This window comes from Anthonomus grandis, chromosome 22 (genome assembly GCF_022605725.1).
Source record: "Anthonomus grandis grandis chromosome 22, icAntGran1.3, whole genome shotgun sequence".
NCBI lineage: Eukaryota > Metazoa > Arthropoda > Insecta > Coleoptera > Curculionidae > Anthonomus > Anthonomus grandis.
Genome location: NC_065567.1, coordinates 26,094,876 through 26,120,659, shown reverse-complemented (window position 1 = coordinate 26,120,659; position 25,784 = coordinate 26,094,876). Strand labels below are relative to the sequence as shown.

The window sequence follows — 25,784 nt, the reverse complement described above, 5'->3', positions numbered from 1 at the left end:
TAAGGGCTTTTAGCATATAAATCATTTTGGAAATGCGTATTATATAAAAATAATTTAAACGTCATTGCCGACTAGTTAAGAACTACCTAATATACAAAAAAATTCAGGAATGTGAATTATGCTTAATTCGCTTTTAAATAATGAAAATTAAAATCTAAGCATCACATTCGAACAAATGATTTTTTTGCTAATTTACATATAAATCACTCCTAAACTTAAAACACACGAAAAAACATAACAATTTAAAATAAAACTTTAATTCTTTTTTAAATTTAAGTGATAAAACCTAAGACAATTTTTAATCAAACAAAGCATAAGTTAACCAGTTCGTATGCTTCATGTTGACATTAAATGATCTAATTCTCCTAAACTAACAACGTGGGACATAGATCTGGAACGTCATGGATCATTTCGAAAACCTTAAGTTAGATTAGACAAATTGATTATGTCTTTTAAAAACATAATTCAACAAAATACTAATAAACTCTCATTGAAAAATTCGTAACAAACTTCTCCAAACTATTCTAACACTTAATAATATGGTCCTTTAAGTAATTGCTTAATCCTCGTCGGATGACAAGTTCCCAACTTCGTCCTCCACTTCGTCACTCGAGGATTCCTATAACATTAGTAATATAACAAATGAGAAAGTAACAATTTTTTTATTAATTAATACCTCTTCTTCTTCAGACTCTGATTCGCTTGGGTCTGAGCTGCTGTACTCTTCTTCCTGAGTGTTTCTATTGGCACAGAAAACGGATAACTCGTCCCTATCGAGGCTCTTCAAATAGGTTTCAAAGTCTTGTATATATTTGTCTTTTATAACGTCTAATTCTTTGTTATATTGTCGCCTCTCTGTACAAGACAAGCTTTTCCATGCTTCTTTAGGATTCGGGCCCTTGTGTTTTTCCGAAAAATATTTATAAGCCGACCTAAAATTAATTGAAGTTTTATGGCATCCTACTCTTAAGACATAACGTTTCTTTATGAATGGATGGTGATGAAAAAGTTGTCCTGACTAAAAGTAGTGAGATTAAGTGTAAATACTGTAAAAAAAGAGTCCTAGACCACATAAGTTGCAACATGTGTAACGCCTACTAACCTCAGTTAAGCTACAAATTGAGAAGAAAACCATTGAAAACACGGAAAAATCGCCAGTGATGGATGAAAATGCTTTAACAGGAAAAGCAGAAGGTTTGGATTGTGACCTTTTAGTTTAGAAGGGATGTATTGTGACATTACTTGTAACTGCTTCAAATTCGTTGACAGAGAATAATCACTAATAAGAGAAAAATACTTAGGAGTAATTAATATTTAATGAAAATTTGAACGGGAGGGACCATATCAACTATGTTCCTAAAAAAACTAATTTATACATTTTATGAACTAAGGAATATCTTATCCTTTAAGACACTAAAAATAATTAATTATGCTCTTGTCGAATCAATTTTAAATTATAATATGGTTGCTTCGGGTAATGCAGGTTCACCAATACTTTCAAAGTTGTATGTAGCACAAAAATGGGTTTTAAAAATTATTCTTTTTGAAAATAGGTGGCATCCCACAGACTTAGTGTTCAAAGAAACTCTTCAATCTGGAACAATTTTATATTGAATCAGTTATTAGATTTATGTTAAAAAATAATTAATTCACAAAAGAAATATTGCATGGAATAGGACTAGATATGTGGGGCATGGAAATGTTACCAACATGCGCGATGCCAGAATCATATTTATTGTGTATCATATTTTCTTAATGATTTATTCTAAATGCAAGTCTAAAATTACTTAATGGATATTGAAGAGTAATTATAAAGTCTTTTAGCTGGTTTAAGATATACGAGGAATAAATAATTGTCTATTTTTGATGATGTGTAAAGCATATTTCTGTATTTAGTACTACAACCTCTTATTGTAAATTTTTAATCTTGATTAAGGTGCACACACAATATTTTAAATATCATTGTGCATCAAATACTTTGAATTATATTGGTGGACCTAATTCATTGTATATTTGGGTGAATTTTGTTTTTGTACTGATTATTTTGATGCTAGTATTGCCTTGAATTTGCCAATTTAGTAATTGGTAGAGAAATATTGTATGTTGTAAGGAAACTGTGTATTATTTATTTTCTGCTAATAAAAAAAAAAAATGATGTTTCCTACCTTGGCGGAGGTACAGGATACGGGACCTTTTGCTTAGTCTTAGACCCCTTTGGACCAGAACCTTTTCCACTCTTTGGTCTAACGCCTCTTGATGTTGATGGCTGATCACGATCATCAAAAACAAACTGACCCAAACCAGAACATGACGGTCCTGACGAGGCAGATACAGAAGAGGTGCTTCGTGCTTTTTTTTTCTTTTCTCTTCTTTTTGGAAGATTTTTCAGGATCTCTTCTTGCCTTTTTTCTTCCGGTAGTGAATCTAGATAAGTCTTAAATTCTTTCTGGTATTGTTCGGTAACCTACAAAGAAATTTACATAAACTATATCAATGGTCAGTGGAGTTTTATTTTACTTGTGTCAAAAGAATTTTATATTGATCCTTTTCTGCTTCAGTCATGGCTTTCCATTTGGCTGAAGTGTAAGCCCATCGTTCACGAGAGGGGATGTCTTGCGCATCATTGCTCTGGATTGTCAGGCTTACAAAAAGACTATAGGCTGATGTCGGTGGCTTCTTAGGCTTACCTTTATAATAAAATTTATCAGATTTTCACTGAAAGTTAATTAAAAGTTCTTTGCACTTACCAGCAAGTTTCTCTTTCAAGTTCTGCTCTTGTCTTGACAAAAACGGCTTGCTTGACATTTTCTTTGGAGTATATTCTGGATGTCTGGACATATATTCTTTCAGTTCTTCTTCGTATTGCACCAACTGTTTCTCAGCCTGGAGGATCCAATCTAATTTTTTGCTATCAGGCATTTGTCTCCATTTTTCGCGACAGACTTCTTTAAATTCAGCCTTATCCTCTTCTGCGATTTCCTCTCTTTCCAACTCGGACTGCATGAACAATCTATATGGGTTCTCAGGCTTCGTTGGTGGTTTTTCTTTTCGTTCTTTTGGCTCCCTTTTTATTGCCACCTTACGAAATTCTGGATGTCTAGTACTGGAATTATAACTTAAAGTAAGAAGTATTCTTTAGTTAGCCAATCGGAAAATGTAAATAATTCTCGGTCCTCATATAATATAAATTTACCAATCCCTACATCTTTCTTAACCAAAAAATCATTTTTTTATGAAAGTAAAAAAATATTTGACTATCTTCCATGGCTTTTTTGTAAGACAGTTTCCCATAAATTATTTAGGAGGAAGGTAACAAAGATGTTAGTTATAAAAAGCGACTACACTATAAGAAGAATACTTCTTAGACCATTTTTAAGTTTATTTAACTTGACTTTGATAAGAGGTTCAGATTTAGTGCAAAAAAAAATTGATTTAAGATTTGATTGAATTAAGGTTTTTACAGTTTACATGATGAATAATTACGACGCAGATTTTGACCAATTTCAGTTACCACTATTTTAAAGGTTTTTATTATGCTTTGTTATGTGATATTTATAAATTGTGATATTTTAATTTTTTCGACCATTTGTTTCTTTTATTGTCTGTTTGTTTACTCTATATTTAAGCGAGCTTTGTCAATAACATTTTTATGTTATGTAAAAACAAAGCATATTTGATTAACATGGAAACTATTATATGTACTTGCATTTTTTATACTTACTAAAATTCCTCCATTTGAATTTTGTACTCTTCTCGATTTTTTGCGGCAAGCATCTCATACTTTTGCTTCTTTTCGGCAGGCAAGTTTTGAAACATTTCACTGATGAATTTATTTAGTTCAATCTAAAAAAAGCTATAGATAAGTAAGAAACTTATGAAAAGTTAAACTTATTACTGCTTCAATGTTTGGGTGCTCTCTCCTCACTTTGTCCCTCTTTCGTATGTAAAAGAGAAAATAAGAAGACAGTGGCCTCTTAGGCATTTCAGGGTGCTTGTTGGTCTAAAACCAAAATAATTCTCACCACGAGAAGTCTAAATCTCATATTACTTACTTTTTTTGACTTCTTCATATCATATAATTCAATGACATTTTTGATGTCATGTGTTATCTCCGACAGTAACCGGTAGTGTCTCACCTTTTTCAGTAAAAGACCCCATACTTTCTGGCAATCTTCCAAGGAGTAATTTCTGAATGCAATCTATATGAGTAAATGTGCGTTAAATAAAAATTTCTATAAAATTATATTTAAAAAACAATACTTTGGACCAATCGATATTTTGGAGCCTGTATGTGTAACTTTTTGTGTCCCCCTCAGGGATAAATTCTTCTATTCGTTGAGCCAATAGTAACTGGTCTTCTTTGGGCATTAGTTGAACCCCTAAAATTTGAAGCAAACTCTTTTCAAGTAATTGAACACAACAAATCAAAGTAAATGACCCTAATTGGAGAAAAAGGAAAGGTAATATGTGGTGGGGTACAACAGTCCTTGGACCACTGTTATTTTGAATATATATTCAGAACTCTCTGACTCTGTTATTTTGGTAAAAGCAAAAACACAGATTAATGCTAATATATTAGCTGAACAAAATATTACATCAGTTAAACTGTGGTTGGACCAGCATCTCATAACCTAAAATAATGGCAAAACTCACTTTATTAATTTCTCTATGTACAACACCAATCAGGATGAACCTTCACGATTAAAAATACTGCCTTAAAATGTCTAGGAGTTTATATGGATAAAAACTAAAGTATAATGGGCATATTGACTACATAAGTAAAAAAATCAGAAAAACATTTCAAAATATTAGAACGAAATCTGTTTTAAACCATGAAATAGAAATCTGGAGCAGTGCTTGTACCACAAACTTATCTTATTTAGTCATTTTAAAAAGTATAGATTAAAAAGCCTAAAAGATACCCTTCTACTCATTTATTTGCCGAAAGCGGGCCTTTGACAATAAGAGAACACTATCTCAGAAATGTATCAAGTAATATTTATAGAACTTTAACAATTTATGTTCACAAGACAAAATCCATGGTGCAAGAACAAATTTCAAACAAGGTAGATTTCATGACCTGTCTGAAATCTTTTGCCAGAAAAAGACTGTCTAGCTGTATATACTATTTACTTGTGACTTCAGATACTTAGATGTAAATGATAACCAAATTCATATAAGCATAAGTGCAGATAGTCTAAACATTCAGTGCAAGTCATAATTTATTGATTGTTATACTAAAACTTACCATTTTTTTTCAATTCAGACTGCGACTGTTTCAATTTAAGCTCAGCCTCCTTCTCAGCCCTTTTATTAATATAATACACCTCTAGATCTGATTCTCCAGAGGAAGAGTTGTCAACATCAAAACCAAGAGCCACCTCCAATTTTGGTTCTTCTGCTTCGAAACTATTATTCTCATTCTTAATATTGCACATGCATGGAAGCGTCTGGCATGAACATATTTCTTCAGCTCCTGGATCTGTTTTCCATTTATTTGAACTGTTTGAATCTTCACTTTTTATTGTGATAACACTGCATGAGCATTCTAGTGTATTACAACCCGCACATGGGCTTTCAGATTTTTCTTTTTTAATGGTTTTTCCCTTATTCTTGTGCTGAGGTACAGCCAAGCAAAAATCATCAATAAAATCTTCAGTTTTATTTGTTGATGATTCCAGAAGGTTCACAATTGGTGGTTTAGTTGTTTTAGTTTTATTGACTTTAACTTCTTCTGTGAGGTTCTTATTTAATTTTGATTTTATTATTTTTGCTGGGAGTTCTTTTTTGGTGAAGTGGTGTTCTGATTCAGCAATTTCACGCTTGTATTTTAGAGATTCAGTTTCATCAATCCGTACCTTCTTTTTGATTTTCTTTAGTAGTGGGGAGCTATTTTCTTGTGGCCCTCCATTTACTTCGGGAATGTTTTTCGAATGTTTTAGTTTTGAATTTTTTAATACTCCAGGCTTAGCGAAACTTTCTACTAGGTGCTCCAGCAGAGTAATTCTTTTTTTCCCTTTTTTCTGTTTAGTAGTTTCACTTTTCGGGGAGCTTGAGTTCTTTAAATATTGTAAGGGCTGCAGATCAGATGGTGATTCTGATAAATCTCTATTTATTGGCAAGTTTGTTTCATCCTTTTGGTTAAATGACTTTGCACTATAAATACTTTTTGACTTATTAGTTATTGGTGAATCAGCATCATTGCTCGAGGACCCTGACGAGGATTCTCCTTCAATTTTTCTTTTGTTTTTTAAGCTCTTTAAAGGTAAACTGTGATTGTTTTTATCACCAGCACCTTCCTTACCCCCGTTTTTATTAAAGGTCTTTTTTTTACTTTTTTTCTCAGCAACAGAGGCTTCTGGGGTACATTTCCTCTTCATGTTTAGACACTCAATGTTTATCTGCTGAATCTGCTCAGCTACCCACAATCCAGCTTACGCCGCTACCTCTCCGGTTTTTCGCTCGATGTGATGTTTTTACCGAATCAGCTGTTCCTGTAAATCAGGCCCTTTCGACTTGCTTTGGTTATCCGCCATTTTAATCAATGACGCATCAAATACTTCCGGAAGGGTTTCTGAACGACGTGTGTGAAGTATCGATATCGAGCAACCAAATCGAGCACGCAGCATCGATCGGACGTTAGCTTCACACACATTTTTAAAGAGCGAGTTATAGTAACTAAGTCTAGGAAGTTAAAAATCCTACAGGGTTACCACAGGGAACAATATTGCATTTTATATTCTATGACCAAGAAAGGCTCAGACAGTTGCTGGTTAATTGCAATAACCAGAAGCTATCGAATTCTGCAACGTCGGTAAATAGTGTTGTAGAAGTGCACCCACAGATGGCGCCACATATAAGTTTCAAGTTTTTGTTGAATTATATGGCGAATAGATCGCGCTCTATAGTACAGATGGGCCCAATATGTCACGTGTCATAGCAATTTAAGAAGTGAGGTTATGAAGGCCTCAAAAATCAAGTTCCTGAATATCATCAGAAAACCACACACAGTTCTCATTTCTAAATACTTTTTAGGGTTTTAAAAGCCTTTTCTCAGGCAAAAACACATAAGGAGGTACACCTTTTATTGATGCAAACAAATAAATACTCAACGTAATTAGTGATTGGACATTTATTGTTAATAATTACATTTAATAAGTTACATTAATATTTTTTTTAATAAGGTATCTACACAAATTTACAGGTTTGCATATAGTACAAATAGATGTAATAATAACTTAGTTATGCAACAACAAAAAACAAATCTATAAATATGTACATTTATTTTACTAGGTAGTATACAAAAAAGAACCACAGCAGTTATATGAGACAAAATGGTGTTCGGAAGGATCCAATTACAGAAAATCTGAGGATTTCCTTAATTGCTGTTTTGGGGGGTATAGTATTTGTGCTGTTTTTTAAGTAAATTATACCAGTTTTAGTTACGAAGAATTTAAAAAAAGCTCCAATCCAATAAAAGTCAATTTTCTCAAAATTTACTGAATAGGTTAAAATTTTTATTTAAGCAATGGACGTGTTAATAAACTGGAAAAATTAAAAATACATTACATTTTATTAGGATTTTTTAAATCAAAATTGAGAAAGCTGGATTTTTTTTTAAAAAACCATCTTTTATTTCTTCACAGAAAATCCACTGACTTTATAAAAATATTATTTATTTAAATATTTGCAATATTATTATAGCTATGTATAAAAAAATTGATTTTGTTCCCCATACAGTAGGAGAAAATCTTAAAAAAAGAAAATTTTCTCAAAATCTACGTGCAAATTGGGAATTTTGAATTGGACACCTTTTTTTAAGATCAAAATTAAATGTATTTTATAATTTCTTCCCAAAAACAAACCATTGCTAGTTTTACCATACAGTGGAAGAAAATCGAGGAAAATCTAATTAAAAAAAAATTAATTTCACACGTTTTTCACTAATAAGTCATTAAAAATAACACCCTAATAAATCATCATAATCCTCAAAGAATTTCTACTCAATTTAGAGCCAACCCATCTTTAAAAAACCACCTCCTTGTTTCAGCCAACTATTGGCTGTTTTAAGAGGTATTTGGAGATATGGTATTTTTTAAGTAAATTAATCCAGTTTCAGTTACCAATCAAACGAGACCCCCGTATTGAATAACGGTTTCCTATACTGCTTATAAACACAAAATCTAAAGTATAACAACAATAAAACTAATGTGGGCAACACAACTAGGAAAGTAAGTACTTTTATTTCAAAAATTTAAAATCCTAAGATTTCACTTCTGTTTCATCAGTATAAATATAAATACTGATGAAGTACCTTTTCTAGCTAGTCTATAATAAAATCAACAATAAATATATTTTATATTATGTACTATATAGTGTGTACTTACAATATAACTTGCCTAGGATAATTTTCATTTTAATATGACGAAGATCACATTTAATAGTAGTATATTATATTTAAGTACGGAAAATGAGTAAATTTTAAATGTCAGCCTTCATATGTTATGATAACATATAAAGGTGTAACATTTATTAATGTGCTATTTATAACCATGTTTTAAGTAATTGTGCAGACCTTTACCATCTAGAATTAGTATAGAGTAGTTTAATATCAAGGTTTTGGTAAAAAAACCAATTTACATAAAAATTCGTCGGAGATCAGTTGGGGATGTTATCATGCTGCATTGGGGGCACACCTTCTTGCTCCCCTGTAAATAAAAAAAAATTAGAAAGAAGTTTATTTAAAAACTTCTTATTTCATGACTTACCAAGGTGTGCAGCCAGCATTCCTCACAATGAACGTGCCAACATACCGTTGATATGACTGGTTTTTTATAATGTTCCTAAAAACAAAACAATTATTTACTTCAAGTTAAAAAAACACAAAAATAACTCACCAAACAAATAAGACATTTATACTCATCAGGTTGAGGAGTGATCACCTCACTAGAAGAAGTCTGCTCCCCATTAGCGGCCCCTTCAGCCTCAAGTTGCCTAATTCGATTCCTCAGCTCCTCAATCAACTGGATCCTACTACTCGGCTCGGCATCCGAAGTGCTCACATTACTATCGCATTGCTGTCCGTTCTGCGCCCCTTGGGACTCCACTTTCACCTCGACATCACCACTTGAATTCACCGTGGCCACTTGAGACTGAACCCCATCTTTTTCTTTCATCACGACATCTGACTCGGTGTACTGAGATGGTCCGAAGCTGCTTTCTTCCGGTTCATCCCCGTCAACAATAACATCATCCCCTTCGTTGTCGATAGTGGTTGTATTGTTATTTCTACCACTTACAAGGGAGGATGTTCGTCTTCGTTGACTTTCTTGCCATTCTTCGAGTTCTGAGTCGCCTTCTACGTCTACGGTTTCATCTTCCTCATTCATCTAGAACGTACTAACATTAGTAATAATATTGTAGATTTATAATTACTGTGTAAAAACAAATGGTTTCCCTGTTTTAGGCATCATACTCAATAAAATGGTGGAAAACTAGAATTTCAAGATTATTCTGGCTATAATGGAGGAAACTATAGAAAACCAGGAAAACGTAATTATATCATCAGTATAATTTCAGATATGACAAGCCGCCCTAGAGTTGATTAAATGTCAAATTAAAATGATCCAATCAGCACTAGAAACCGAATATATCGCGAAGATATTTCGAGCAATGATGAAAGATAGGAATAAGCTACTGGCAACATTTAAAAAATATAAAAACATGGAGGATTATAAAAGGAAAAAAACGTAATGAAACACAGGCCTATTTTAAATTACAATTAAGCGCTACAAGGGATATTTAGTCATCCCTAAAACTACCTAATGTATGTAATAAACACTGAGACACAAGAATTCCAGACAATCTTGACAATGAAGAGTCAATAATTAATTATTTATTAACTCAATGCCCAAAATTAGCCCGAAAAAAAATTCATTACAGAACAATTTTAGATTAGAGATTATAGGTAATATAACGGGACGGCTTTAGATGAAATTAACATTAATATAATTAGGCGACACATGTCTGCCTTTATTGTTACCTTATATTACGCACGTAAGAAATGATTGTTTAACGCACTCCATATTTCCCTCATTGTGGAAAAAAGCTAAAGTAAGGCCTTTTCTAAAATCGTCCAACCCGCAAGTATTAAGATCGATAAGTATACTTCTAACTTAATTAAAGATTTTAAAGAAAGTTATGGAAATTCAATTGCAATTATATATTAAAAAAAATATATTTTACTAGATACACCATTAAGGTTCAGAGCAGGTCATAGATGCTGTACAGGAGCTTATAAAAGTGATGATATTTAGTCAGCTGTGGATTAAAATAAACGTACTTTACTAGTAATAGTAGTAATGACTGATTATAGTAAAGCCGTTGACGCTCTGAGTTATGATCTTTTAATGAAAAATATTGTCGTTTGTGGAAATTTGAAGGATATATGTCAGATTAAATTCTACCATAGAAAAAGCTGAAATTTATTTAAAATTATATAACACTATAATTAGTATCCAATAAATCAATATATTCAGTTGCCAATAAGAGACAATTTATTTTATTTCTTCCAGGCACCAGTGAGAAAAATGTCAATATCTTAATATTAAGTGTACGAATTTTAGTAGCTTCTTCGAAAAGTGCTAAAAGAGCCATTAGAGTATCCCAGAAATCAATAATTACAACATTTTAGCCACTAGAAATCAAGATATTTAGTTGCCTATAAAAAACCAATTATTTTATTTCTTCCATTAAGCATCCAGATTTTTAGTGTATGAAATTCAATATACTTTTCAGTAGTTGCTTCGAGAGCCCTTGGAGTATCCCAGAAATCAATATTTACAACATTTTAGCCACTAGAAATCGAGATATTCAGTTGCCAATAAGAGAAAAATTATTTTAATTCTTCCAGGCACTCCAGTAAGAAAAATGTCAATATTTTCATTTTTAGTGTAAGGATTTTAATATTTTTTTCAGTAGTTGCTTCAAGAGTCCCTGAGTATCCCAGAAATCAAGAATTACGACATTTTAGCTACTAGAAGTCAAGATATTCAGTTGCCAATAAGAGTGAAATTATTTTATTTCTCCCAGGCACTCCAGTGAGAAAAATGTCAATATTTTAACTTTTAGTCTATGGATTTTAGTAATTTTTCCAAAAAGTGCTAAAAATAAAGTTAGAGCTCATACGAAGCCGACAGAGACAGACATATTGAAATAGCTGCGACGTGAAAACAAAGAATAAAAGTTAATAAAGAATAAATTGTATTTCCTAACTTAAATCTAGTTTTTCTTTTTTTTTTTAATTTTAGGGAAATTCTCAGTATCCAAGATTGGTGTACATTATAGGACAAATAATGGATTTCCAATGGACATCCAAAAGTGTGATGTTTGACTCTCTATTGGATATTCATTGGATATCATTTGGACAATATTCGGATATCCATAGGATAGTTAGTTTGTCCAAAAGGGGATATTCAATGGCTTAAACACTATTATGCCGATGACAAAAATATATTTTTTATTTGAACTGTCTGAAAGTTCTTAACCAGTTGTGATTAATTATGATTTTGCTAATGTATGCGAGTTTTCTAAAAACCGTTGCTAAGGAATCTGCATTTATGGTAGTAAAGGCAATTGAGAAAAAATTTTAGCGGCAAACAAAACGGGCATTTTTTTTAAATAGGGAGTCAATATTATTTCTCGAGCAATAAAAACATTTTTGGAAATTTAATCTAAATCTAAAATCTAAAGCTGAAATAAAGGGAGGGCTTTTCTGGTTTTAATGAACTTTCTGTTCCTTTTAATCTAAATATATTTTTAAATACAAATAGTTGGATGTATTCATGGTAATTGATGGACTTGGAAAAATGTTTATACCACATCTCTAATTGTCAACAATCTATTGTTGTGATAAATAATGTTAGATGGAAGAACAGTCGGCACTATCTTACTAAAAATGGAAAATGTTATGCATCAAATGAAAGACCTTTATTATTAAGAATCATGTACCTTTCTAGAGCATTGTTCCACGTGCATGGTCAATTCCTCTTGAGTTCTATGAGGCCTTCCTGTACAAATTCCACAGCCATCATCCGCCTTACGTTTCCTAATTTTTAGTCTTAGTCTACCCTGTCTGTTGGTTTTGATTCGTTGAAAAGTCTCCCACCTGCCTTCTGGTCCACTGTCACCTGGCAATGCTGGTGGTCTGCCTGGATCTCTTGTAATTCTTTTCCTGCTTGCTGCAATTCCAGTGCCAGTGAGTTTGTAGAGCCTTTCCAGTTCCTGCATGAAATGATTCTCGAGATCCCCGGCTGATATTGTGATGCCGCATACTGGACAGCTTGACGGATCCCGTTTTTTCTTATTTAGTACTAGATCTGCAAGTAAAATAGAATAATTAAAGTTTTAAGTGAAAGCTCAAAAGCGAACTTTTTCAATATATCTCAAGTAAGATAATTCGCAGTTTAGATCCAAAAAGACGCGAAGGGAAGCAGCAAAAGAGGCAGTTAAACAACCTCTCGAGGTGCACGGGTCGTATTTCATCTTTACGAGGCAAAATTAATCTTTTTCAATTAAGACGTTGATAATTTATAAGGGAGTGAAAGGAATAAAGGTGAAACAATAATAATGGCGGTAATAACAACTAATAAAATATCTACTTAGCTTGTTAAATGAAATAACCTTAGGCGGCCCCGGTTTAATATGGTCTTTCGTGGTGTGTATATAAATCTCGACGGTATAAGGTAATGCCGTAACAGCAAAGGGGACGTGTACTTATAACCACATAATCTCTCATAAGGGTGACACGCGCCCCCCATACAACATGCCTCCGAATCCCTGCGGAGCACTTTATGAACATTTTGATTTTCAACTCCCAAGACGTGTCGACGTTAGATTAGATTATATGATGATATTTTTTTTTGGAAAATGTCCCTGATAGCATAGGGAATCTACCAAACAAGTTGAGCATGTTCAAACTCAACATGATTTTATACTCATAGCTATAAATTTAAATTTAGCATTGTAGAAAACCTCTCTACACCTAATTTTATATGGTTATTCTCTAAAAAAGAAGCAGAGAACTAATTAAAATTATATAAACAAACTAGTCTCCGTCCGATTTTACCAATTTAAACTTAATGTCTACCCTTGATTTGTACTATGTAGTGTGCTTCTTTTTTGAAACAAATTCATTTAATATTTAAGTATGGGAACATTAAATTCATTTAACATTAATTCATAAAATTCATTTAATGTTCCCATACTTATTGACAATTTGACCACTACTAGGTCCCTTATACCGAAAACTACCAAATGACATGAAAAAGAGCAAATTCATATTAATAGCTTTAAATAACAAGTCAAGCTATGAATTTTTACTAAATGAAGGGAAGTCATTTTAAGCTTAATAGAACTGACTATAATTAGCCCCCAAGTTGTTTTGCTGTAAAAACGAAGTGAGTGTTTTATTTTATTATTTTATATTTCAATGCATTTTATTTTACTTATTTATTTAACATTTTCGTCTATTTTGTCTCCTTATTCATTTTACATTTCATTGAATATGATTACTATAAATTTGGAATTATATTTTACCTATTTTTTTATATTGATTTTGTTTTTTAGTTCGTACTGGTTCTTGATCCTCTGGGATTTTCTGTTTTTTTCCTTTTAATTTTTAAAAACTATAGGATTAGATTTTTATATGTATAATTTTATTAGTCATAGGGCCAATCGAAATAAATCTTTTACATTAACAAGCAGATAAGACAAAATAATAATATAACAAAAGTCATAATTAAGTACTTAATTAGTAAGTAGAATGATATTAGTATTACAAGAAATCTATAGTTGCTGTAGGTCTAAACTTAAGGAATTCTTATGATCAGCAACATTGTCAGAAAATAATAGTTTATAAATAGCTCTGTATTTGGCCTAGGAATATACAAATATACTAATACAAGATATTTTCTGATAAAAGATAAGGCGGACTACGATATTTTAAAACTAAATATCAAAGAATAGGTAAGCAATTCCTCGATTTTCCACATATTGAGCCACCCAAATATTAGTCGAATGCAAGGAATATCTAACAAATAAAATATTTACCAATAACATTTACTTATTTATTAATGTATTAGAAAGCCGATAACTGAATGAAAAAAAAAATAGAAAAAAGGCTAATGGGATATAATTTCTGGATGACAGGTACTTTAGGATTTAGGTGACAAATTAGCAGCTATCAAATACCCGGACGTAATCGGTAGTTAAACAGATACGTGTCAATTATTAATAAAGTAAGAAGAATTAGATTATCGGTTATATTTTAATTTTTTCCCGTTAATTAAGTGTGGTAATATCGTGTGATGTGTAATCCGACAGGGTCCGCTGGTTTTTCGGTCTAATATATCTACAAATTTCGAGATTAGGCGCTGATGAACCCACCTGTTATGTAGATATAATTATTCGAAACAGATTATTGATAATCTGACTGGTAAAAAGCTATATGACAGCCCGAATAAGAGATTGTAACATATGGTTACTACCGTGATAGCGAATGATTTATTTATTATTAGGTGATACGTTTTTGTTAGAAAAACGGTGCATAACAATATTAAATATTTTCGCATGTTTAATGAAATTTACTCAAACATTGCGGTTTTACCGTTTGAATCAATATCCAGGAACTCTGTGTTATGTCCAATAAATAAATTTCTTGATCTTGCAATACAGGGAGTCCTATTTCCGAAACCATAGGAGATACGAGGGTGGTTAAGTTAGAAAAAAGTTGCCATTTGATGCTTCCTGTTACAGTGTTGCAAAATGTTAATTAGTTCGTGAGTTACATACAAAATTACTTAGTTTTTTAAATAAGTTTAAAGAGTACAACAATGTAAGATTACAACAATGATCTGATCAAAAATCTGCCCTTGTGTTGCTATTTATACTTGATTTGTTCTTGTAGTGTTTCTTGACTTTGTATACATTTTAGTGTATATTGATTTATATTTTTTTATTTATTCACTAACTAATGTTCTGTATTTTCTTATTTTTACTTAGGTTTTGTCTACAAATTGTAAAATTTTTCGACAATAAAGCAATATAACTTTATAATAAATTTATTTTTAATAAACAATATTATAATGAATAAAAATAAATCTAGAACTTATTTAAAATAAATAAAGGCTATTATGTACATAATTATAAAATAAATTGTTATTAATCTGAATGGTCAAAATCCACTATTATTTTGTAAGCATTTGTGTGCATTGGTTACAATTTTTCTTTGAATGTTGTTGAATGAATTGAAATTTTATTGCAGGCTTCTCTTATTTTTAGGTCCTCTAAATTTTGAGGCGTAGTTTGATAAACCTGGTTTTTAATAAAACCCCATATGGAAAAATCCATCAGTGTTATATCAGGCGATCTTGAGGGCCAATTTATGGGACCGTTAATACCAATCCAACAAATATTAACATGAACAAAAACTAGCGCGAAAGCTTGATGACTTCTGTCAAAAATATTTTTTTTGTTTGGTAACCATGACAACGCAGACTTCAACTACTGTCACAGCCATTTAAATTGAACGGATAATATCAATAAGTATCATAATTTGAAACTAAATTTTTTAACACAAATAACCACTAGTTTAGTAAGCTTAAGCTTTTATTTAATTAAATTTTAAAACATGAGGAAAAAATAAATAATTAAAAATTCCTGATAATGGTTATTAATACGTTGAAACGTTGGGAAACATAATGGAATGAGATACATCATTTTAAAGGGAATAAAAAATGCAGGCCTCTATTTAAAAAAAAGAAGTTGATAAAAAAAATTAAGGGTGACGTTTTGTAGAGCACAAAAAATTGTAATTAAAAATAAGTTTCTAAAACCAAGTTTCGGAAATAATAATTAAAATAAAATTTGGCGTTTTTTATAAATTACCCTAGTAAACATTTTACAACGCTGTAAAAAAATTTAGAATGAGCATCAAAATTGTTTTTTCTAATTAAACTGCTCTCCTATAGTTTCGGAAATAGCAATAGTCACACATGGCAAATAGGACACCCTGTATATAGGTTTTCGATTAACTCTTAACTTAAAAAAACCCTTTTAATAATATTTAAATTTTACTAAAATAGCCCTGACTATACCCTGTATATGAAACAAAAACGCAACTACCAGGGAAAACTTTTTAAGATACTTAGTGTGTTATCACATATTAAAGGTCGCATCCGGCTCGGAATTCGTTTCATTTTCTTGTCACGATTATGGCGACAAAACAAGATATTAACAAAGTTTCCAACCCTATGCCCGTCAGTTTAGTTCTTGTGGACAGCGGTCAACTTCCTATTAATATCTAATTTACCCGCCCTAGAACAACACTTGCGGATTATACCTTTACTTTGTTAACGTAACCGAGTGAATTTATTTTCATAAAACAAAAGGTGTCAACATCCTAAGAACAATAAAATATTCAAACTAAATGGGGATGTCTACGAAATATCCCTGATATTTTAAATGGGGGGGCCTTAAGTCGCTCTAGTATGTGTGAATATGAGAATATGTGAGTGCCAACGCAATGAAGGCAAATGGACCGCACTCCATTGCTTTCCACAAAACTCGGAAACCGCTGGAAACAACCCCATCCAATTTTATACCCTACATTTGTTATATTTTTCAATGGATTTATTTTCGCTCCCTCTTCGAATCGTATGCATATATTAGGAAGGGTTTTTGCTTGTTTTTTTTGTCTTAAGGAGATTTTTTTACACCCGCGAGGCCTAATTAACGAAATCAAGAAGTTGGAAAAATCGAACTCTCCCTTTTCTCGATGTTCTTAATTACCCACCCCGACAGTATCTCATAATCGTTAAAGAAGGCTTCCCAAAAGGCGCCGTAACACCGATTAAAATTAATTAATTAAATCTGTTATAAACACCGAGTCGGCTTGTGAACACTTTCAACCCTCAGCCAACGATTTTGAAAATTTATTTATTAAATTTTTAAACTTCATTGTCTGGATCACTACTAGTGAGTGTTCAAAAATCACCAACCAAAAATTCACAAGTCAAAGTAAGAAGTAAGCTACTGTGCGAACATTTTGATGTAATTTATTAGTTAATATTTAAAACTTGTGTGGCTCATACTAACATTGATTCATATCTCCCAAGATTGTTTTTATAATCAATTAAAACTTATTGATTGGGACTACATGGCGATTGGAAATAATCATTATTTCGGAAGTTAATTTATAATCCTATTGGTTTGTGGTTGGAGTTTTGAGTTAGCTCCTTAATTGTGTTTTGCTGTATGAGGTCTGATTTCACTTTAACCTCTATGTGAGCATTTATTTGTAATGTCTTCAAACAACGAAATATAAACATAAAAAAACCGCATAGGCCCCAGAAGGAGAAGAGCCTCAAAATTTAATGGCCTTCAACCCTTGCTTGTTAACAAGAATACGACCTAGGGAAAAATTAGCTGCACAATGTTTTTACAAATATTTGCAATCCTTCATATGTAGGTAAAATTTTTGCTATAAAAAATGGCAATATATTAATAACTAAGTTTCCACTTGTATGCAGTATAAAATTGGAACAATTTTTGCAATTTTTATAGCGATACGCCTTGTTTTTGAGAAATAAAATTGGGTTTTTTCACGTTTTACTTGAAAACTTTAAGGTTATGTGAGAAAATTATAGATACAAAAAACTATAGATTTTTTCATCACCTATAATTTTTTTAAAAGGCATTTTTTCTCAGGCAATTATTTTCTACAAAAAAAAAACAGTTTTTTGTTAATTCTACCCTTAGCCCCCCACCCACCCCACACAACTTACCAGTAAAAAATTGTTTTTAAAAATCATTGTTTTTCAAAATCATACGCATAAATAACAGCTGGTTTTGTCGTTAATATCCAATCTAATAACACAGTTTGTTTATTTAAATTTTATATAATTATATATATTTATATTAATAAATATTTAATACAAAAACCGTACTATTAAATTGGATATTATGGACGAAAAACGGTGATTTTTCAAAATAATTTTTTACTGGGCAAATATGTGGGGTGGGTGGGGGGGTAAGGGTTGTGTTGTTAAAAAACAAAATTTTTGTAGAAAATATATATGCAATATTTCATACAGTAACACTGTTTATTTAAATTTGATATAATTTTATATATAAATATTTAGTATAAAAATAGCGTTATTGGATTGGATAATAAGGACGAAAAACAGTGATTTTTTAAAGAAATTTCTTACTGGGCAAATGTTTGGGGTGGGTGTATAGGTAATGGAAACTTTGCTCTTTTCAAATTGAAACTCTCAAAATCAATCAAACTGACAACCATGCTTGTCAAAACTACTAGTCAATTAAAATAGGTATTAACAAACAATGATGAAATACCTGCAACGTGAGTTAGAAATACAGATAACGTAACTATTCCAAAAATGTACAAAAAAAACTTTAGAAACGGTTAAGAATCGGATTAAAACATACGGGTTTATTTATCTTATTTTGACCTTTTGAATATGTATCCAAAATATTTCCCTTTCCTCCCGAAACACCCTGTATAAAATCAAATTACCTTTAATTGAAGTTGACCGCTAATCCCATTTAAAAATATTACATGAGAGCTCTGGGCGTGAGGGGATGACGTTAGAGAAATGCAATTTCTGTAAGTAAGTGTTACATTTTGGTGTGTTCGGCTTATATTTATTTTTCAAGATTTTCAGGGTGGACTGCTTCGTCCCAGACACCCTGTATAAATAAAGTTAATTCTACAGCATGCAAATTTTTACTAAATGAATCGGTTGTCAAAGAACAAGTTAAAAGGTCCGTCGTTTAGTTCAGTCCGGTGAAAATGTAAATGTTTCCGGATCAGGGCTCCAGTTTCGGTGTATTTACCGGGCGTAAATTCCGGGTGTGATGACTTAAGCCGGCGCTGATTTACGCGGGCCCAGCAATTAACACGGTTAGCCGGCTAATCCCGTGAATGATGTCGGCCGCCGTTCCTCCGCTGACGAATGCCATTTGGGGCCGAGTATAGGGCAGGGGGGCCCGCTGAACCCCCCATATAACCTCCCTCTATACTGTCAACTTGCGAGATTTATCTACAGCACCGCTAAGGTTTTCCTTTTTATCTAATTTAGGATTCAAGTAAACATTTGTATCATTGCTATCCAAAAGTCTGAGGCAAAAGTTTCGTTAAAGAAACCCCTCAATCCACAAAAAAAAAAGGAGCAAGAAAAATTGAGTAAAAGCCCGCAGGTGGCAGAAACATGCGGGCCGTGTCGATCTTTCAAACGAAAATCCGCCGATCTGCCCCTGGTGACTATTAAAATGACAAATGCTAATATATTTCACGGCTTTCATCGGATAAACAGATTCCAGCTTGATATATTTTTGTATCTTATTTCCCTTTTGTTTATTCATTCTCTTATACTTAAGCACTCCATTACTTATCGCAGCTTTTGCCAAGTATACCTGCGAGGTGAATTATATTAGGGCGAGTTTTATATTTAAAAAGAAAACTTGAATAAGTATCGAGGTCTATCGAATCAAATTATAGATTAGATTCTTTCGTAAGGTCGTTTATATAGATTGTAAATGGAATATTGAACTTACTCGAATTTATAAGAACTCGATAGGTCTTCTATTTAACTTAAGGAATTTTTATTTAATGAAGACTACCTTTTTCCTGGTATTCCTCCCTGGAAAGTGTAATGGATCCCATTTTATTTGTTCTCTATGTTAATAACTTTTAATTACAAAGCGTTTTTATTATAGTAGTAGAAGGTCGGACAATCAATCATAATTAATTACCTCAAATAAAAATCATAATAAAATTTACGTTAACAGAATAATTCAAATCAAAGTAAAAAGCGTTGGGTGCATTTTACTTCATTTTCATAACTCTTATTTTCAATTTCATATTTAATATAACCAAAACCACCATATAGGCATTTGGCAATAACGGAAACTTTTAAAAAGTTGCATTTAGAAATAATTATTTTATTAATTTTTTTTTGTTAGAATTAATATTTTGATCGATTTCTGTTAAAAAAAAAATTAAAAAAAAACATGTTATGGTATTTATATCATTGTGTATACTGTTATATTATGTCACTTATTAAGTTAAGTCTTTTATTAGAATTTATATTTATCACATATATGCTCCTGCACAGTGGCATATATGTGATATCTGGGTCACTTTATCACATTTTTGAAGTGTTTGTAAGTAATCGAGGTTAAATACTAGATATGTAAATCCCTTGTCAATTTTTGTTAATTGCCGAAACTTTCTCCCATAGAATATATAAAAATGTATACACGTATATTCTCACCTATAATTTTCTTAAAAAGCATTTTTCTCTCACGCAATTATATTCTAAAAAAAAAAAACGTTTTTCATTAACACAACCTTTGACCCCCCACCCACCCCACACAGCTTACCAGTAAAATATTGTTTTCAAAAATTAATGTTTTCCAAAATAATACGCATGAATAACAGCTGATTTCGTCGTTAATTTCTAATCTAATAACACAGTTTGTTTATTTAAATTTGATATAACTATATTATATGTATATTAATAATTATTTAATACAGAAACAGTGTTATTAGATTAGATATTATGGACGAAAAACAGTGATTTTTCAAAGGAAGTTCTTACTGGGCGAATGTTTGGGGTGGGTGGGGGGTAAGGGTTGTTTTGATGAAAAATAATGTCTCTGCAGAAAATATATGCGCAAAATTTAATTTAATAAGAAGACATTTAACCATCTTCCACTGTTGGTTAGAAAAATTATATCTAAAGTTTTATCAGTTAAAAAATTGATGTTAATTCAATATTTTATTTACAAAATTTTTGTATTTCTAAACAATTAAGCTTACATTGACTTTGACTTGACACACAGGGTCTTCCAGAATAAGATGCTGATCCTTAAGGGTGTTAATCCTTCGATGATTTTTAAGAAAAAAACTTCGAATAAATATTTGTCCTAATCCCCTTAACTTTTAAGCTACAAAGTGTTAGAATCTTAAGAAAAAAATCGATATAATAACTTCCTCGATATATTTATGAAATTTAGCATACATCCTCTGAGTATCAACAGGCATTTTTTGATGTAGAAGATTTTTTAAAAGTTTAACAAGTGGCGTTCGTACTAGTACGAGACTAAATTTTTTTTTTAAATATTTTGTATGCCACTGCTTTTTTATAAAATAAAATCATTTTAATGCATAATCAATTTATTAATAAAATAAAAAATATTTATTTTGTAAACATATGTCCATTATGTTACCATTACAGTATAACAAGCCTAACTATAGAAGTCTAGTAGTCCTTTATTATTAAATAGTTAAAAAAAATTCATACAGAGTGTAGCATTTTATTTTTACATTTAAATTGATTTTTATTAAAATGAGCTATATGAATTGTTTTTAATTATCAAGTAAATAAGGCAACAATTTCTCATGATTAATATAACTGAAATACATTTTTATTGCTCATCTTAAAGTGGAACACCCACTAAACAAGGTTCATGAACTTTCCCTGTGGTATTCGTTTAATAATTTTTATTTAAATTCAATGTGAATGAAGTAAAAAATTGAATACCGATAAGCTATAATCTAATAGTGGATTTTATAAGGAGTGATTATTGATTATATTTTAAAAATATTGTATAATGTGTAAAAAGGGGTTTATGTGAATAAAATGGGTTGTTGTTGGGAACTGTTGCGTCTGATTGCCATAGCATAATCCAATTGTTTTTACTGATATTTAAATAATCAGATAAAAAATTTTCTTAGTCACCTATAATTTTCTTAAAAAGCATTTTTCTCTCAGGCAATTATTTTCTGCAAAAAAACGTTTTTATTAACCTTACCCTTACACCCCCCACCCACCCCACACAACTTACCAGTAAGAATTTTTTTTCAAAAATCATTGTTTTCCAGAATAGTACGCATGAATAACAGCTGGTTTCATCGCTAATATCCACTCTAATAACACAGTTTGTTTATTTAAATTTGATATAATTATATATTAATGAATATTTAATACAAAAACAGTGCCATTAGATTGGATATTATGGACGAAAAACGGTGATTTTTCAAAGGAGGATTTCTTACTGGACAAATGTTTGGGGTGGGTGGGGGGGTAAGGGTTGTTTTGATGAAAAACAATGTCAATATATGTAGAAATATAAACATATGGACATTATATGACCATAACAGTATAACAACAACAGAATTCTAGCGGTATTTTAAAATTAAATAGTTTAAAAAAATTTCACACAGGTTCTCCAAAATTTGGTTCTAAGGATGACAACTTTCAACACTCTATAGCTCTTTTCTTCTTAAATTTATTTAAAGAATAACACCCTTAGGATCAGCATGTTATTCTGTAACACCCCCTGTATAACGACCTTGTTGCATAATTGTTGTATATAACAGATCAATGGTAAGCATTTAAAATAAATTTAATCCGGTACTGTTAAAGCAATGTTTTTAAATGGTTGCCCCAAGAAGAGGGATCCATTAATAAAAACCAGAAACGCTTAAGATTTTATTTATTTCTTCTCGACGGATAGCAATCGTGGGTCTGTCTAAGCCATTTTCTTTCTCGAGTTGACGTAACAATAAGACAGCCCGAAACAGCGCAGATGGACTATGAAATCCTTTTGGAATGACTGCATACACTTGTCAGGTTTCGTCACAAATAAATTTGGGAATGTTGTTTTTTCGGATGCGATCTGAATAATTAGTTTATTTTCTTAACATCAGCCCGAACCTTTTGTTCTAAATATAACGTCAAAAGGTCAGATTATTCCGAGGATAGTTCTCAACATTAAACGCGGGGTAACACTTGCCTTGAACATCCCTACTTCAGTAAGTCTTACTCTATATGGGGGTTCTAATCGACAAACTTAATTCATTTTGAAACAAGTGGAAACTTAGGGAACAGCCGTTTCGGTGTTCTCTCTTCGACCGTTTGTCCACAATGCTCCTCCTCAAGATATTAATTATTGTCAAAAAGCCCCCACACATACACAGAAAAAAAAATAAAACCAACAATGCATTGTCGCACAACACATATTTTTAGTAAAGCAGTAAAAAAGCCAATAAGGGTGGGCATTTAGAAGGGAGAACATAAGTTTTATATGTTCATAAAAAGGCGTATGATTATAAGTGGCTTTTGTGGACAGTGGGATAATCTTCGGAAAAAATGACAGGGGGATTTATAGGGCTAACAAGGTTTCCAAAGGGCAGCTGGGTGCCCTGACTCAAAGATTGCCGGAGTTAGAGAAAGTGCGTGAGCGGATTTTCGATACCCTTTTTGTAAACTTCCATTTATTACCTATAGATTTGTTTGTTTTATGTTTCCAAAGGTATACGGATTTATTAGGGGTTAAGGGCCAACTCATTTTTCATGTATCGACGATATATTATTATATCGAAGAAGAAAACAGATGGGACATTGATATTTATGTAATATCTCTTGAAGCAAAACCAAAAATAAATCACTATGCTTACAAAAAAGCTTGGATATCGCAATCTTTTAGAAACGCTATCGCTTATTACATTGACCTATTAAGATATGTGATCTTCGCTGAGAGACTGTCAGAATAAAACAAAAAATCGTTTTTTTTAGATTTAAGGGAATTGTATTCGTCAGGTATATGTCATTAGAAAAAAATACTTTTGATACTTATAGCTTCTTTATATGTAAATTATGATATAGGAATAAAGGGAAAAGTTGAATTCTCACTTATACATCCTCATCTCAGTTTATGAATTTGAGGAGGATAGGAATAAAGTGATGTTTTTCTCGTATAATTGGACAAGTTAAAGGAGTAAAACACTAATTCCGGAAGATCCAAACACTATTAAGAAAACCCAACAGTGATATAGGAATAAGGGGGAAAAGTTGAATTCTCATTTATATATCCTCATCTCAGTTTATGAATTAGAGGAGGATAGGAATAAAGTGATCTTTTTCTCGTTTAATTGGACAAGTTAAAGGAGAAAAACACTAATTCCGGAAGATCCAAACACTATTCAGAAAACTATGTTTATGAATTAAATAGATATGGGAATAGAATGGTGTTTCCCTCATAGTTTTTATCAATTATTTTTTAACGTACATGCAAAAGTTTATTGTGTCACTTTGTGAAATTTTATGGAAATAAATGAAATTATTATTAAAAAAAATATATGTATATTAAGAACCAAAAAAAAATTATTCATAATTTAAGTACTTAAAATGTGAATAACTCGTGAAAGAGTGATTTCATTTAAAGACGTTAAGAGACATTTTTGTACAGCGTTAAATTTCCTTTCAGAATCGATATTGTTCTTTTCTATATATTTATTTATTCGTTAATTGCAAAATTCCAAAATAAAAGAGATAAATTTTAAAAGAAGGTTTTTTGTAGGAAATTTAATTTCATATATAATATCGATAGTTTGGTAGCTTTGACGCAAAAATTAAATGACATATCTATTGATAGGTCGACCGTAATTTCAATATATGTAAAAAAATTTCGATTTTTTTGGTCCAGTCTATTGTACAGGGTCTCTAAAATCTTTTAAGTAGTTTTTCAATGGATCAAATGGATAAAAAAATCTTGATACTATCAAACGCTTTACTTTTGGGACGCTTTGTATAAGTAAAAAAGTGCTTTTTATTACTGTTTTCCTGTAGGTTCGTACTGAAATCAACGATATCCAGCAACTTCTAAATTAAATCATTTATGAAGAAATTGCCTAGGAAGATTTAAGGCTACCAAACCATTTGCACTAGATGCATTACAAGTGAAACCTCTTGCCTACCTTAAATGAACCAAGGAAGGATAATTTCATCTTTACAAGTCGGAATTCTTGTAGTTTCCTTTAACGTTCCTTGATTGTTTGCTTTAATAGTCGATCAACTTAATAAAATAACTTGACTTAACTGGGATGAGGAGCTGATATAAAAGTGTCTTTATTCACTGAAGAAACAGTTGATAATAAATCACACAATATCAAACTGATAATGCAGCAAAAGCACCTGAAAGTGATAATGAAATAATCACTCCCACTGAATAAAAAAACATTCTACAAACACTACTTTAGTCTTTGATGTACACTATCAAAGATAATAATACGAAATCAATAAAGGTACATTAAAAAAAGAATCCTCGACAAATTTTATTTTCTATCACCATAACAAACTATTTGTAAAAGCAATTCGACCTAGAGCACAAGGGTTGGTTTCCCGATAAGTTTAAGCTTCATTAACACAGGCAATCCATTCTTTAGGGTTTTAGAGGACATGGGGGGCTTACGAGAGATTAGACCTGGGATCGATACACATTCGAAAGTGTAAATCAAAGGAGTTAAAAGGGATCGCGATAATTTTAGGAATGTAAGGTACGAATAGGAAAGCTGAACTATGTCCCTAGGAAACCAACTGGCAGGCTGCGGCTGATTCTGGTATTTAAGGGATTTTGAATATTAAATGGGATCATTGGAACAAATTGCGTGGAGAAATATTGATGTCTAATGTAAATCGAGGCGTCAAATATAAAATCCAATATTGCAAAAAAAAGCTTTCTCGCTACTCAGATACCGTATTATAAGGGTAGAAAAGGTTAGCGCGAAACACTTATATGCGCTATTTCTTGTATTCTTTGCTCTATATAAAGGCGTTTTTATTATATACCCCGGCTTATTCAAAGCTGAGAAAATTTGAATGTCAACAAGGATATTCGTAAGTGATGGCCTGATCCCT

At 31.5% G+C, this 25,784-nt stretch overlaps 2 protein-coding genes and 1 long non-coding RNA gene across 4 annotated transcripts in view; 1 reads left to right on the top strand and 2 right to left on the bottom strand.

The window, feature by feature from the left end:
* Window positions 1-241: 241 nt before the first annotated feature.
* LOC126748922 (nucleolar transcription factor 1-A-like) lies at window positions 242-6,529 on the bottom strand. Its single transcript, XM_050458464.1, has 10 exons — window positions 5,249-6,529; window positions 4,261-4,379; window positions 4,053-4,199; window positions 3,896-4,000; window positions 3,722-3,843; window positions 2,748-3,103; window positions 2,518-2,687; window positions 2,166-2,464; window positions 677-932; window positions 242-619 (listed from the first exon to the last, which is right to left on the bottom strand). The coding sequence occupies exons 1-10, from the start codon at window positions 6,378-6,380 to the stop codon at window positions 560-562; spliced, it is 2,766 nt and encodes a 921-aa protein (XP_050314421.1). The 5' UTR covers window positions 6,381-6,529; the 3' UTR covers window positions 242-559.
* Window positions 6,530-7,798: 1,269 nt separating this feature from the next.
* Window positions 7,799-25,784, bottom strand: part of LOC126749227 (E3 ubiquitin-protein ligase RNF220-like) — a 131,255-nt gene continuing 113,269 nt past the window's right edge. Inside the window, exons 6-9 of the mRNA XM_050458923.1 lie at window positions 12,010-12,377; window positions 8,898-9,389; window positions 8,769-8,843; window positions 7,799-8,708 (exon numbers count right to left, since the gene is read on the bottom strand). Coding sequence (XP_050314880.1) covers window positions 8,637-8,708; window positions 8,769-8,843; window positions 8,898-9,389; window positions 12,010-12,377 — 1,007 coding nt within the window. The 3' untranslated portion in view covers window positions 7,799-8,636. The remainder of the gene's footprint in view (window positions 8,709-8,768; window positions 8,844-8,897; window positions 9,390-12,009; window positions 12,378-25,784) is intronic.
* LOC126749232 (uncharacterized) lies at window positions 9,060-11,273 on the top strand. Of its 2 annotated transcripts, none has more exons than XR_007664935.1 (3): window positions 9,060-9,408; window positions 9,467-10,920; window positions 10,981-11,273. It is a non-coding gene; the product is annotated as an uncharacterized LOC126749232 (long non-coding RNA). The 2 variants fall into 2 exon arrangements; XR_007664934.1 differs by having other exon boundaries at window positions 10,978-11,273.

What these genes read in the sequence shown, in the direction of transcription:
- LOC126748922 (XM_050458464.1), bottom strand. Translation starts at nt 6,380, where the DNA reads ATGAAGAGGAAATGTACCCCAGAAGCCTCTGTTGCTGAGAAAAAAAGT. An exon ending in GTCTGAATTGAAAAAAAATG is followed by an intron (nt 4,380 to 5,248) that starts GTAAGTTTTAGT and finishes TTCAAATTTTAG; the next exon opens with GGGTTCAACTAATGCCCAAA. An exon ending in AAAATATCGATTGGTCCAAA is followed by an intron (nt 4,200 to 4,260) that starts GTATTGTTTTTT and finishes TTACTCATATAG; the next exon opens with ATTGCATTCAGAAATTACTC.